General features: G+C 37.7%; 3 protein-coding genes across 3 annotated transcripts; 2 read left to right on the top strand and 1 right to left on the bottom strand.

Annotated features, from left to right (window-relative positions):
• Window positions 1–1,231: 1,231 nt before the first annotated feature.
• Window positions 1,232–3,230, top strand: EV154DRAFT_459295 (pyridine nucleotide-disulfide oxidoreductase-domain-containing protein). Its single transcript, XM_051597474.1, has 5 exons — window positions 1,232–1,306; window positions 1,367–1,522; window positions 1,597–1,920; window positions 1,977–2,297; window positions 2,359–3,230. Exons 1-5 carry the CDS (start codon window positions 1,276–1,278, stop codon window positions 3,117–3,119), a joined length of 1,593 nt encoding a protein of 530 aa, XP_051461056.1. The 5' UTR covers window positions 1,232–1,275; the 3' UTR covers window positions 3,120–3,230.
• A 276-nt stretch (window positions 3,231–3,506) lies between these two features.
• Window positions 3,507–5,272, bottom strand: EV154DRAFT_549042 (delta-9 desaturase). Its single transcript, XM_051604845.1, has 3 exons — window positions 4,701–5,272; window positions 4,413–4,644; window positions 3,507–4,352 (listed from the first exon to the last, which is right to left on the bottom strand). The coding sequence occupies exons 1-3, from the start codon at window positions 5,102–5,104 to the stop codon at window positions 3,624–3,626; spliced, it is 1,365 nt and encodes a 454-aa protein (XP_051461055.1). The 5' UTR covers window positions 5,105–5,272; the 3' UTR covers window positions 3,507–3,623.
• A 501-nt stretch (window positions 5,273–5,773) lies between these two features.
• EV154DRAFT_459291 (uncharacterized protein) lies at window positions 5,774–7,270 on the top strand (the record flags this gene model as incomplete). The annotated part of the gene is made up of 2 exons (XM_051597473.1): window positions 5,774–6,880; window positions 6,989–7,270. 2 exons carry the CDS (start codon window positions 5,774–5,776, stop codon window positions 7,268–7,270), a joined length of 1,389 nt encoding a protein of 462 aa, XP_051461054.1.
• Between the last annotated feature and the right edge of the window lie 7,760 nt (window positions 7,271–15,030).

Raw genomic sequence — 15,030 nt, 5'->3', positions numbered from 1 at the left:
TTTTTCGTTTTATTGCGTCTCGTAATTTAACGCCGTTACACAAAGCTTGAAGCTTTTGGCATGCAGGTTTCTATACTTTGATTCCTTAGTTTGCTGTTTATGTCGAAAATAGGTGAAAACCCCCCTCAATCGTTCTGCTTATATATTTTCGCCAGTTTGACAGCCATTTATATGTCAGCTACATCATATCGCTCATACATACGTCAATAATAAAAAGATATATGCAATGTTTTAATATTCTTCATCAAATTGATTATTTAATGCCTCCTGATATACTATAAACGAATTAAAACATGCTTAATCTAAGGCAAATGTTTAGCATACAAAATCAGCAACTCTTCAATTCAATCATGTACGGAAGATCAGCGATCGTTATGTTAGTAGCATTTAGTTTCGTTTATATTTGGCCCACATGGAAATACTTGCTTAAATCATCGTGTTATTAGTATCTCATCCCAATAATTCGGTATTGAGAGGTTGACATATCATTTTTAGTGCTAGATATATTATTATTATTTACATTATAGAAGAGCAAACAAATTATAAGGTATAATACTATTATGCCAAATCTGTGTAATATATCAGAGCAGAAAATTTGAAAGTAACGCTCGTGAGCCCTTTCGTGTTTACATAGTAAATATTTATGGATGGTTTTGTTAAAAAAACAAGTGGTTGATAATGACAAATATTTGTGCTTGAGCTTGTTATTAAGAACAAGAAGGGTTAGAATAAGGATACAAACTTTTATCAACAGTTGAAATCATTCAGATGTGGCTTCCTAAATTTTAGCGACAGCCTTTTAATATTTAATAAGATTTTGTGTATTAAGCTTGAATGTTTCAAGGTATAATACTAAAGTGCCATTGACATATGCATATCTTCTATTGCCTTACATGACATTATTTTAACATATCTGTTTGTTTACAACGCTGTAACAAACGACACTGTAACACTTGAACGTAATATATCGTACTGATTGTAATAATCCATTTTGTATCACCGAGCGTGTCAGTGATGATCCAGTCGGACGATTTTGTCGCGTTTAATTCTGTATCACCATGAGTCTTAAAAAAGCAATAATACTTCGTTATCGCACAATCGTTTTGAGGAAAATAAACACGAACAGATAATATCTTCCGGCTCCGCTGAAGTTTGTGATTGTCAAAAACTTGGTTTTAGAAGTGCGATAGGACCCCCTGGCGCAGATTTTATCTATTTCCCATTGTTTTCCCGTTTTTTCATTCTTTTTTCCTTTTGATATATTTATTTTTTAAAATGCAGTCAACTACTTCAAAAGTGTTAAGAGGTAATTGAATAGAAATTACGGCCAAAATTTGATTGTATATCTGATGATCTTAATCTTTAGCTACTATCCGTCAATCACCTATCGTTAGACGCACCTTCCAACAAAGATTCAACGCCACTGCTGTTGAAGCTCCTAAAAAAACTTTTTCCAAATGGAAGGCTACCAAGAATCTTGCCAAGGTCGGTGCAGTAGGTTTCGTTGGTTATACTTTTTATAGTAAGTATCTTATAAGGTGAAAAAGGGGGGGGGGTGATAAGGAAATTCATTTGCTCATCGTCTTTAAAAAAAAGGCATGTATGAACATTCTCATCCCGTCATGGATCCTACTCCTGCTGATCCTAGTAAAAAGACTATTGTCATCCTTGGAAGTGGTTGGGCAAGTACCTCATTCTTAAAGTCCATTGATACTGAGCTTTATAATGTGGTTGTTGTCTCTCCTCGTAACTACTTTTTGTTCACACCTCTTTTACCTTCCACCACCGTGGGTACTATCGATCATCGTTCTATCGTTGAACCTATTCGCTTCATCACTCGTCATAAGCCTAATGAGGTTAAGGTCTTTGAAGCCGAATGTACAGAGATTGATTCTGACAAGAAGATTATTACTATTGTTGGTAAGCGCTTTTTTTTTAGTAATCGTATATTTCTTACTTACACACGGTACTATCAGATAACTCCGAAGTGAAGGGTGACAGAGCTACCAGCACCATTTCTTACGATTATTTGGTCGTCGGTGTCGGCGCCCAAAGTCAAACCTTTGGTATCAAGGGTGTTGAGGAATACGGTTGTTTCTTAAAGGAGGTTTGGGATGCTCAAAAGATTCGTACAAAGTTGATGGATTGTATTGAAACTGCTGCTTTCCCTGGTCAAGCTGCTGAAGAAATTGAGCGTTTGTTGCATATGGTCGTCGTTGGTGGTGGTCCTACTGGTATTGAATATGCTGCTGAACTTCACGATTTCCTTGCTGAAGATTTAAGCGCTTGGTATCCTGGTAAGTGCTGTGTAAAAAAACAGTTCTGGTAGGAAGTTTAATTTTTGTTTTTTCGGTTAAGAACTTGTCGGTAAGATCAAGATTACTCTTATTGAGGCTATGCCCAATGTTCTTCCTGCGTTCTCCAAGCAATTGATTGATTATACCGAATCTACTTTTAAGGAACAACATATTTCTCTTCACACAAAGACTATGGTCAAGGAAGTAAAGGAAAAGGAGATTATTGTACAAGGACCTAGTGGAGAGAAGGAAGCCATGCCTTACGGTTTATTGGTCTGGGCTACCGGTAACACCACCCGCCCCTTAATCAGAAACTTAATGGCTCAACACCCCGAGACACAAAATATCCGTCGTGGTTTGGCTGTTGATGACTGGCTCAGAATGGCTGGCACCAACGATATTTATGCTCTTGGCGATGCCACAGCTACAAAATATGCACCTACTGCTCAAGTAGCTGCACAACAAGGTAAGTATTTGGCCCGTGTCTTTGCCCAATTACATGCTACTGAGCAATACGAGAGTGAGTTGGAACTTGCTGCTACACCCGAAGAAAAGGCCAAGAAAGCCCGTAAATTGCAAAAGGCCCAAGATATCAAACCTTTCCATTATTCCCATCAAGGTTCTCTTTGTTATATTGGCTCTGATAAGGCTATTGCTGATTTACCATTCGGCCCTGGTAACTTAGCTTCCGGTGGTGTTGCCACCTATGCTTTCTGGCGTTCCGCTTATGTTTCTAGCTTGTTCTCTGCTCGTAACAAGTGGTTAGTTGTTACTGATTGGACCAAGAAGACTTTCTGGGGTCGTGATATCTCCAGAGAGTAAACATACTTTTTTCTGCATTTTTTTATTTTTTTAATCCCCCACCACCGCCTTTAGAAACCTACCCTTTCAACCAGATACATGACATAAACTTTATATTTTTTTTTTCATTCATATTAATTCGTCTTGAGATACTACGTCAGAAAAAGTGCATTAAGTTTTAATCATGCTAACCTTGTTTTAACTGCACTATACCGAATAAGGATATCCCCAATATTTTAGTTATTTAGCCGGCTGAGGCATTTGGCCGGAAGAACACAAATGTTTTTACATAAACTATGAAAACATGCTTGCGTAAAAATACAGCTCCTTTACGTTTTCAAAAAAATTCAAATTGTTAGATATATACGATAAAAAAGTTTATTTATGATATAAAGAAATAAGGAGAAAGACATGAGAATAAATAATATATACGAAAAAAAAGAGAAATGTAGAAAAGAATGGGGATATATGCTGTTTTTGTAGTAGTTTTTTTTTTTTTTTTTTTTTTTTTTTGTAGCGGTTTGTTTACTTCTTCTTCTTGTAGAATTGAGCTGAATTACTATCAAATTCAAGAGAATCATCATAGGTAGTAGCTGTAGCATCAGCTTCAGACATGACTTGCATACCGTTGCGAAGGACACCGACACGAAGCGAAGTTAACAAATTACGGGCACCGTTGCTATGGTTATAAACACCACCATTAAAGGAAGTGGTCATATCTTTACCGATAGCTGTAGAAACATACTTCATACCACCGGGATGTTCATGCATAAAATTCTCAACATCGTACAGCACACCTTCAAGCAAGATCCACTTCTTGTTCTCATTCAAGACCAAAGATTGATATTCTTCCCAGGTGTAAATTGGTAAATCCTTAAGGGGAACACCATATGTCAATTGTGCTTGTTGGGCACGAAGACGCTTTTCTTCCATGAATAAACGGCCCTTGGTCACTTCGTTAGTTGGAAATTGCTTCAAGTCGTAAGCAAGACCAATCCAAGAAAAGACGTTGATAAGCCATTTAGTAGGATCGTACTGACCGAATTTGATAGCGTTACGATAATCTTGAGGGAATTGATGATGGAAGTTGTGATAGCCTTCACCCAAAGTACATATAGCGGTAATCCAACTATCACGAGGTGTGTTGTGATCGTCGAAAGTAGATTCACCCAAGTAATGTGCTAAGCTGTTGACACAGAAAGTGGCATGATGAACGAAGACAAGGCGGAGAACACCAGCGTAGAAATAACCACCCTAAAAATAGTTTAGTCAGCTAAAGATAATTCGTAATTTTGCGGCGTTTAAAAAACTTACTCTGAAATCACCCCAGCCGTAGCCAGCAACCAAAGTAGGGAAAATAAATCCCATTAAAAGAGCAATATAAGGATAGTATTTGTGTTGGAAAGCTACTACGGGATCAGCTTTAAGATCAGCTACATCGGCGTAACCAATGCGGTTCTTGGGACGAACAACCAACATCCAACCAAAATGAGAGAAAAAGAAACCACGATGAGCACTATAAGGATCCTTATCGGTATCAGTCCATCTACGATAAATGAGAGTTAGTGAGCTATTCATTTAAGAAAAAAGTGTCAACTGTACCTGTGATGAGCACGATGTCCTCTAGACCACCAGTAAGCAGAGCCTTCAACGGCACCGGCACCAGCGAGACTCATAATCCAGCGGTAGGCTGTGGTACCGCGGTAGGCACGATGAGACCACATACGATGGTAGCCCGCAGTAATACCAAGACCAGTGATAAAGTAGTATACAATAGCCCAAATCATGGTCTTTTGAGTTAATTCAGTAGTAAAGACACCATACAAAGCAATCAAAGGAGTGGCACAAAGCAAAATGGATTGAGGCCAATTAACAAACTTTGTCCAATTCTTTGAAGTGACAGGTTGATCAAAGAGGGGAGGCATCTTTGTCTTTGGAAGAGGAGGCTTCATAGCCTCTGTCTTTGTACAATCGGAAGTTGTAGTTACTGTTTGTACTTGAGACATATTGTTGTTGATTCTTTTCGACTAGTTCGTAAACGAAAGTGAATGGATGTATATATTATTTATAAATGTAGAAAAGAATAAAGCTAACAGTAACTGCGAATCGGTGCCTTGCTTTTATACTAGAAAATAAAATAAAAAAAACTTGACATGAATTGTTGGGTGCTGGGGGCATTGTTGGGGTGTAACCATCCAATAGGAAGCTGTGTACAAAATCATTCTACATATATCCAGAAAAAAAAGTTTTTTTTGCAAAATCTAATTCGCTGAATTTTTGACAATCAAACAAATCAGAAACAGATACCAATTGATTCATAGTAGTAGCGGAGACGGCAAATTCTAGTTGAAAAGGGAAAGCAAACTAAATTGAGATTGTATAAAACTGCGCGAAGGACCCAAAAACTTGCATTATACAAAAAAAAAGAGATGCCATACCCCCTCCCCCCAAATTCACATAAGATTTGCTTGTTTATGGAACATCCCCAATTATTGTATCCATATCGAAACCCCCCGTAATTTTTTCCCTGGAACAAACAATAGCTATACTGAGACATATATTGCAATCATTATGATGAATTGACCGAAACATTGTTTTATTGAGAAAAGCTTTTTATTTTTATTTTTTGTGGAAAATTAAAGACGTCCTTTTTTAATTCATTTATCTTTTAAGCAATGAACAGAAAATCGACGTTGTACTCGATACTATGTATCGCTCTGATTATATTTGTAGGTCAATCATCTGCCATAGTAAGGACGGAAGAAGTTAATGACTGGTCTACAGACAGTCTTGGGACTTATTTCGAAAAGTATAATGTTTTTCACGACAAAAAGAACGATGACCAATCTTGGTCCGAAATGGTAAACTCCTACAAGGATGCGATTGCTTCCAATTCCCGTATTTTTGGCAGCGGTGTTGATAAGCTTCTTTCCGGATTTACGAATAGTGTTGGCAAACAAACTGGTCTCGCGAAGACGAACGTCGATTCGTTCGTAACAGATTTAAAGCACCAATTACGTCAACTCGAACTAAAAGGTCAACTCAGCAAAGATCGGGTTCAAGCTGTATTGGATAAAGCGCATCATCAAGCTATTCGTCAGAAAATCATGACCGAATCGGAATGGAACAAGGCTTACTCTACCCTTGAAGCTTCTTACCAAGAGCCTTCTTGGTATCAACGTGTTCTACGCCTCAAGCCGAATGTCGAAGAAGGTTCCTCCTCATTTAATAATTGGCTCCAATCTGTGGTTGATCGTGTTGCTAACAAAGGTGGACTAACTAAAGAGCAAACGAAAAGTATTGCCGACCAACTTCGGTCCAGTATCTCAAATACAGACATTAGTAGATTGGGTGACAAGTCCTGGTTGGATGAATTTACTTCATCGATTTCTAAACACTCAGATATTAAGAAGGAAAAGCTTGACGAAGTGATCGAATCCATCAAAAAGGATGTTAATGGTTATAAAGTCTTTGCTCTTGACTACACAGGTCAAAAAACTAAAACAGCTGCTAAAAACTGGTGCCAAGAACTCAAATCTTATCTTGAAGGGATTAAGGATCGCATTTACACTCGTATCAATTATTACAAATCTCTTATTCTATCACGCTTCCAATACAAACACCACGAAGTTTCACATGAATTTTCTCACAGAGGTGTTACTGATTCTATTAAATCTGTAGCACATTCTTTAACAAGTGACTGGGAAGCCTCCTCAAAGTCTAGAGCTCAATCCCGTTCTATTGAGTCTGTCAAATCTCGAGTTTCTGGTGTCGCAGACCAAGTGACAAGTGCTGCTCATCACCATGCCACCGATACATATCATCATGCGACGGATAAGCTTCATCATGCAAGCGATAAGATTTCTAATGTTCATCTCGATCATCTCAAGAATTTCAATATTAAGGATTCCTTTGCTCAATTCTGGCGTAACAAGGAACATGACGCTTATCGTAAATTGGGTTACACCGAAGCACATATTGACTGGATTCAAGATTACCTCTCCAAAACATTTAAGGATCAGAAAACGTGCGTCCGTGGAAAATCTGACGAAGCCGCTATTGCTCTTAAACGCTATCTTAATGCTTTGCACGTACAACCTCCCAATCAAGTAGACGCTACTGTACATAAATTGATGCGTCATTTAGAATCTTGGAGAACTCTTGTTAATTAAATTGTTGATAAATAAAAAACCCATCTGTATTTAAATTTTAACGTAGTACACCCCCACTTTTCGTGTTTTTATTACCATTTATATTCTAATTGGGATTACAGAGCCGCAGCGCAACATATACAGTAAGACGGGTGGGCTAGTGTTATGGTGACATTGGGTGGCTTTACCTGATTAAAATGATTGACCGTGTGTTTAATTATGGGCCCAACGCAATTGGACAGTGCTGCAGTAATTATTTGTAAAGAAACACATGTGTAAAAATTGTTGTTTGAGTAAATTAAAGAGAAAAATAAGTGATCTAGCATAAAAAAAAAGGGGGGGGGGATTGTCGTGCCTAAATCAGTCTCAGTTGGTTTGGTGCAGAAGCAGCCTGTGCGATAAACCACCGGGAGAATAAGAAGGGAGAAAATAAAGGGAATGGGATAAATAGTTTTTTCCCAAAAGAATAGAAGTGAGCAGGCTTTAGTTAATGCGAAAAATAAGCCTCCATGCGTAGACTGAAGCGTAAAGATGGAGGGACATCATTGACTACAGCAAGTAAAAGACCCTCTGACTATTATATTGGAACTTACTTCTACCACTATTTTTATCAGACAATACTCGAAGAGGTTTAGCTAATCTTTTGAAACAGAACATACATGCTTGTAACGTATCGTTCTCATTTGTATTATATACACCAGCACCCGACAATATCTACCTTTATGTTTTTTCTAGAATCACGCGGCCTTTAATTTGTTGTTGTCGCTTATCAAGTACTTTTAGGTCCCGAAGAAAAACGAAATAAAAAATGTTGCTCGCAGCTTCTTTCACAATGTCAAGTATTTGCAGATATTCGATAGTACTAGCTATGTCGTTTTAAAAATTCTATAACTACCGTTAAACGAAGTATTGTCTAACTTTAATCATGTAATATTATTCAATAAATTGGTCAATTATGCTTTGCGTATTTTGTACTAGTCTTTGGCACCCTAAAATAAATCAGCGATCAAAATGTTTTTTTTGATCGATATTGGCGATATCGCTCAAAAAATCGAAAATATCGATATCTCCGATATTTTTGATTTTTTGATCGCTGATCGCAAAGCCAAATTTTTAAATCTCTATAAAAACAACTTATACATAAATAAATAGATGTAGCAATACCATGTTAATAGATAAACGTAATTTTTTAAAGAAAAAAAATGTTTATGGGGATGATAGCCAGGGTAAGAAAAAGACAACTTCAGATTACGTAAGTAAAATGAGAAAACGGGACATGTGACTGTGGGTTTTAATGATTTTGTATTTTATTCTCAGCGGAAAACAATGTTTCCAACACTTCCGGCAGTACTACTCATATCGACTTTAAAAGCGTCACCAGTCTTTATAACATATTTGTTATTGGAGCCGTCAACCGCATTCACCAATCCGACAGCAGACAAAAGATCCTCGGCATCAAAGACCACAAATTTTTTTTGCTCAGCCTCATCGTAAGGTTTCACGCGCGGGATAGCCTTTGAGTATGGTGAGACGTCATGATTCTTCATAAGTTCACCAAAAACGAAGTTCGAGCCCGGAGCACCTTCTTGATATGTAAAGTCAAAAAAGAACAAGACTTTACAAACGTACCAGTTTTCGACAGGCCGGAACATCCTAATTACAATAAGTCAGTACACAATAATTTTGATTTGCAAACATCAACTTACCGATTTTTATGAATTGCAGTAAACATAACAAACTCACCACCACGCGAACTTGCTGCGTTCTTCGATTTGCACAAATCAGATATGTATATTTGATTGTTTGTCCAGAGTTTTTGAGAAATGTTGACAAATTGGTGCTGATGGAACGAAGTTATAACAGCCGAAGTATTACCAGTCAGACGAATCAAAAATTGAGAGAGTGCTTTAAGCCAGTCTCTTGCCAGGTAGCCGCCAATGGTATGATTGTGCTTTTCTTTTGCTTGCTTTACAACCTGGCCCAGCTTTACAGTATTTACCCGCCAGTGAAAGGGTGACCACAGCTGAGGCAACAATGGATCGTTGGACGGGTGGGGCAAGAAGTTGTTGACTTTATCCTTCTTCAAATCATAGGCGGAACTATCGATTATACCATCGGATTGCAAAAAAGAGAACATTTCACGAGTTTCCATGACATTACCGGCGTTGACACCAGGATTCAAAGATGAACGGATTCGCTTCTTGTATATGCCAATAGACCTTTCCAATGATCTTGCAGAATAACACCTTAACGGTCTACCAGAGAAATGAAAAATTAGTACAAAAGGGAAGTCTAATAACTATGATGACAATCGATAACTAACCCCATTCGTTTTATCATGTATGGTATATGGTTCAGTTGGTGCATGTTCGATCTGAATACGGTTCTGGAGATAGAGCTGCTATCAAGACAGGTATCGAGGTAATCAAACCAAGTCTTAAAGCATCTATCATAAGCAAATATAATGTTCAAGTAAATATCACTACATAAATTACAACTCAACAATGAATATTTACCTTTCAATTTCCTTCACTTCAGATTCGGATATCGACCATTGCAAACTCAATTGAATACCACGAGACAGGGCAATAAATCCTGTGGTTGCTTCTCTGGCGTGAAAGAGTGGGGCAACAATCGTAGGAATCACATGCACCAACCAGGCGATCCAGTCCACCGAACGATAAATAGATCTAACATTATCCAGATTGACACCAGCAAACGAACCACTGAAATCCGCAGGAATTGCACGAAGGGAGTCATCCATGGCGGTTTTGATGCGAGTAAAATCAGCAGTCTCGAGAGCAAACGGGTACGTGTCTTCGTTACCATCAAACTTGAACCGAGTGTTGAGCTTTGGTGAAAGCATGTCGAAGCAAAGCTTGCTGACATTCGAAAACATATGTAGCTCGTCACACATGAAAAAGTCGATGGAGAGGAAGGTACTCAACTGACCAAAGGGAGAAGCACTTTTAATACCATAGTTGTGGTTGGGACAAGAAGGCTAATAAAGGTAAATCAATTAAAATATGTAAAAAAGGCTACACAAGTTAATACTTACTGCGTCTTTCTCAAGTAATAAAGAAGCTTTGGTTCTGATAGCCGAGTCTCTGCCAAAGAAGTACATACCACCTTTTCCTCCGTCAACTGGGTGACCGCCTTTAACTAAATTTAGAAGGGTCATTTTGTTAGTGTCCACGGTCATAGCTTAGTAACTGACGACTTACCAATACAAAATCTACATCCCCACCAGTTGGTATGACCACTAAACATCAACAACCGCTGGTTGATCTCTATACCATCTGCAATGACACCCAAATTGAAAATTCTAGCCGACGTGACATGAACACCATTCTTGCGAACAACAACAGGTTCACGACTCAAACGATCAAGGCTTTCAATAATTGGACGCAGATACGAGTCAAAGTCTTTCTTAGTGTCACCAAAAAGAATTGCAACTTGAAAAGTATATTCATCGGTGTATCTGCAAATGGTGTTATTACGACGTAAAAAGATTGGATGTATTGTATATAGAGCCAAAATTTACCTGATAGACGGATCAATGCTAGCAATTATAACGTGTACCATCACCATACTTTTTCTTGATACCTTCGAAGTGAACCCATCAACACATAGAACGATGGCTAAATCGTGCTGACCAGTGAAGAGACCTTTAGATTTCATTTCTTTATACGCGGCTCCAGAAAAAAAATCGGTATATGGATCATCGTCTGTCATGGAATCGATTACGTTTCGGTATTTTTCGACTTCATCACGAAACTCGTCACAAGCTAGCATACGACTTAAATGTTCACCAATATCAATCATTTTTACCACAGATTCTTTATGTCTAACAGCGTTACAGTGAGGACAAGCGGTTTTATCGGCATCATCGACAGGATCAAAGAGATAACACCCCTTTCGGGAACAGATTTCATGGCTTTGACTGAAAGAAAGTGGAAGTTTCTTCTTGATCAACGAACGACACTCCTTCAATGCGAGTACTTTTTTCTTTTTATCAAGGCCTAAAAGGTAAACTAAATTAGTAAATAATGATACTTTGTAAATACAAATCATTAACATACTGTTGTTTTGGTTCAAAGTGTTCTCAAAAAATTTCTTCATAACGCGCACAGCTTCTATGGTCATGTTTCTACTAAATGTAAGATAGTTGAACATAATACTACTCAGCTCGCTGGTGCTAAATACGTTAATGGGGACAATGATATCCTTGATGTTGTCCTGTATTGTTACATTATGATCAAGTGACAATGGTTCTAAAAGTGAAAATAATACATCCGGTAAGTTGTCATGATGTCAACAACTCGAGCATCCTTAGTTACCTTCGAAGTTCTCTTCGTCCGTGGATTCATACAAATCCTCGTCTACTTCACCGTCTACAACAAAACCATCATCAGAGGATTCATCTTCAGCATCTACGTCTTGTATGGACATTTGTCCAATTAAGGGAAGAGCGATTTGGTTATCGAGGTCAGCCATATCAACATCATCGTAAAAATCCATTTCTTCGTCATAGTCAAAAGGTGTACGGTTGGTTATTATAGCAGTTGGGAAGCCAGTAGATACTGAAGAGGATACAGCAAAAACAGAAGTGTCAGTTGGGCCAGGTATAATGGAGGCAGCAGTAACGGCCAAGGGTTCATATGTGCCTCTTAAAAGACGTTGGTTAGCGCCGTTTCGAGAAGCTCTAAGGTTCTTGGGTTTTTGAATTTTGGGGTAAACCATTTTGAAAAGTTTTTAAGAATTTTGTTTTTGGTAAGTCGGGAACCGATTTTTGCGCGTAGTTTTATACATGTTGCTACATCTTATTTACAGCTTATTAATAGTCACTGACCGTTCTTAGAACCAATTGGAATTACTCGTGAATTTATCTTATAATTATTAATAGAGAGGATATGGTAATTCTGTGTAGACTATGGATACCTTTCAAAACCACTAGAAATCGTTGTTTGGGACTTCAAGCTTGATCTATTGTTAGATTTTCGTGTAACGAGGTTATTAAGCGAAATTTTTTTTAATTCTGTACCGTGATTGGTGCAAATAAGTTGAACCACTTACATCAAGGTAAATGACAATGAAAAAAAAATGTATCTTTAAAACATCTATATAAGATCCAATACTTACACCTATTTTCTCATTTACATCGATTTTTCACTCTATTTATCACAATGAACGGTACCCAAAACTCAAATTCTCGAGACGAAGTCATTGAAAAACTCGTTAATGTCATTTACGATATGCAAAGAAAGCTTGATGCAATGCCTGCCACAATGAAAGAATATATCTACCTGCCAGTTGGTCAACACTGTGAATGCTGCAGCAAGGTTAAGAAAGTGGTCAAATCCAATGGTACTTCTGCAATTACTTCTCGATCTGGATATATCACTGGTACGTTTTTATTTTATTTTACTTTGTAAGACGAATTAAGTTAATAATTGCCCTATCTTTTCAGCAAGAAATTCCGCTGCTCAACAAATGTACGAATTCGTGGTCAAGGCTGTCGCCTATTACAAGGAGCAAGTTATACCCAATGGTATTCACACCTCTTGCAATTCTCTCGGTGTAAGATCCATCACCGTATGTACTTATACAAAGAAAACCGTTATAGACAAGGTTGCTGCGTACTGGAGATCTTTGGTAGGTACCTATACTGAGGATCAAGCTAAAGAAAGGGCGACAGCAGCTTACAACAATGTCTTCACCATTTGCCAACATTTCTTGAAAGCATTGTACCAAGAACGATTTGGAAAGAATGGTGTCATTTGGAGGGGGATTCCTGCAAACGAGCAGAATGAAGTATTGTATATGTTCGAAAGAATTGTATACTTTTGGAACAAGCGCTCTGGCTTGAACGTTGGTACACCCGTTGAGGCATATCCTGGAGACCTTATCTCTGTCATTGACGCCGAGAATCCTATGCTACCCATGCACCTCGCAGATAAAAACTGGATATCCAAAAATATGATCCAGATAATGTTGAGGAACTCAGCAAGAGTAAGTAAAGTTTAGATATCAAATTAAGAATTTTTAACATTAACATAAACCTCAACTCTAGCCAGATGACATTGCTCATGATACCTCGGGTTCATTTTTGACTGGCCTGGAAAACCTTGGTGTCAATTCGGGTACTGAAGAGAGGTACGAAGACTTGGATATGGGCCTGTTTGAAAATTTATTTTCGATCCCTGATAACAGACCTCTTGTACCATCGTCTTCTTCCGCTTCGGTACAAAATCCTGTTTTGACCTCTCTTCCTCCCTCTGAGATGCCTCCTCTCTCTGACTCGCCTCCTCCCACCTCTGACTCTCCTCCCACCTCTGACTCTCCTCCTCCCACCTCTGACTCTCCTCCTCCCACCTCTGCACCTGCCCTCTCCACCCCAAGTACTACCCGTCCAAAAGGTAAAAGAAAGGCTGATGAAATAGCATCTGGGACCAATAGTCGACCCTCAAGGGCTTTCCAAAAATAGAATTGAGCCTGAATTTTTTTTTTTTCTTATTTAAACTCTGATTTTTTTATTATTTTTTTCTTTTTCTTTCTATTTCTTTCAAATAAAAACTAAACTTAAGGTTTGTATATGTGTATAGTTTGTGAATATATGATTTATCATAACCATTTGTTTACAAATGAAGATATAGTTATGTGACTAAACATTAAACGTGCTGACACTCTCCAAACGGATTAAACCAAGACTCTTTGCTTTAAAAGTAAATTTACTTACTCTTTTTATATGTATTAACACATTTGTATAGCTGAAGCCATCTCTACTTTCACCGCTTGTGAAAAGGTAAATATCTCGACTTTGGTTTATGTGTTCATTATTAGTTAACCCAAATTCCTAAAGCTAGCTACTATCGCTGTTTATTTGAGGCTCGTACATCCCACGGTTTTGTAAAGGTACACATTGCTAAACTTGATAATTTATTCTCTTATTAACGTAAACCATCTTTATGCAGGTAAGTGAATACTGCTGCTCTTCCGAGGTCTTCGTATGGTCATTATCGTAGTTCCTCTCATTATGTCTGTCTCTGGTCATATTTTACTGGTCATTTTCTATATTTGAAGAGGTCTATCATGATCAGATTCGACGTTATTTAGTTTTTTTTTATAAATAAAATTTTTTTTTTTCCAATATATACAAACGTATCAATTTTAAGCCTGTATCCTGATTTAGCAGGGGTGTAAAAGTAATATTATATCGATTATCGATTACCCCATTTTTTTTACCCCATCCAACGATATTTTTTTGTTTTTTTGATTTATGGATCGATATCGTCAATCGCGATATTTTGGAAAGTTTGATCGATATTGCCAATAACGATATTTTAGAAAGTTTGATCGATATCGCCAATCGCGATATTTTGGAAAATTTGATCGATATTGCCAATCGCGATATTTTGGAAAAATTTATCGATATCGCCAATCGCGATATTTTTAAAAAAAAGATCGTTATTTCCGCTCTAATTTGTTTGCGATATTTTTCAATTTTTGATCGCTGATTTATTTTAGGGTGTGGGATTATATGTTATCGAAATTCATTTAGTGTTGTACTGTCAATAATTATTCCGTCAAGCCAACTCAAGATCTCTTCAACTCCAGTCAATTTGTATGATGCGTTGTAAACAGGTTAAAAATAAACTGTGGTCCACAAGCACAGGGACATCAATTTGCGCATATCTAGTGCTCGTTCTGACAATGGTTGATTCTCAACTGAAGGTCGCATGATAAGGATGCAATGGCTTGTCTGGCCTTTTGTGAGCATG

This window comes from Mucor mucedo, assembly GCF_025094135.1.
Source record: "Mucor mucedo strain NRRL 3635 chromosome Unknown EV154scaffold_16, whole genome shotgun sequence".
NCBI lineage: Eukaryota > Fungi > Mucoromycota > Mucoromycetes > Mucorales > Mucoraceae > Mucor > Mucor mucedo.
This window is presented reverse-complemented; position numbering and strand designations above follow the sequence as displayed.

Excerpts from the sequence above, each read along its gene's own strand:
- EV154DRAFT_459295 (XM_051597474.1), top strand. The coding sequence starts at position 1,276 with ATGCAGTCAACTACTTCAAAAGTGTTAAGAG. Across the intron at positions 1,307-1,366 it reads TACTTCAAAAGTGTTAAGAG|CTACTATCCGTCAATCACCT; the intron begins GTAATTGAATAG and ends CTTAATCTTTAG. Across the intron at positions 1,523-1,596 it reads CGTTGGTTATACTTTTTATA|GCATGTATGAACATTCTCAT; the intron begins GTAAGTATCTTA and ends TTTAAAAAAAAG.
- EV154DRAFT_549042 (XM_051604845.1), bottom strand. The coding sequence starts at position 5,104 with ATGTCTCAAGTACAAACAGTAACTACAACTTCCGATTGTACAAAGACA. Across the intron at positions 4,645-4,700 it reads GGACATCGTGCTCATCACAG|ATGGACTGATACCGATAAGG; the intron begins GTACAGTTGACA and ends CATTTATCGTAG. Across the intron at positions 4,353-4,412 it reads ACGGCTGGGGTGATTTCAGA|GGTGGTTATTTCTACGCTGG; the intron begins GTAAGTTTTTTA and ends AACTATTTTTAG.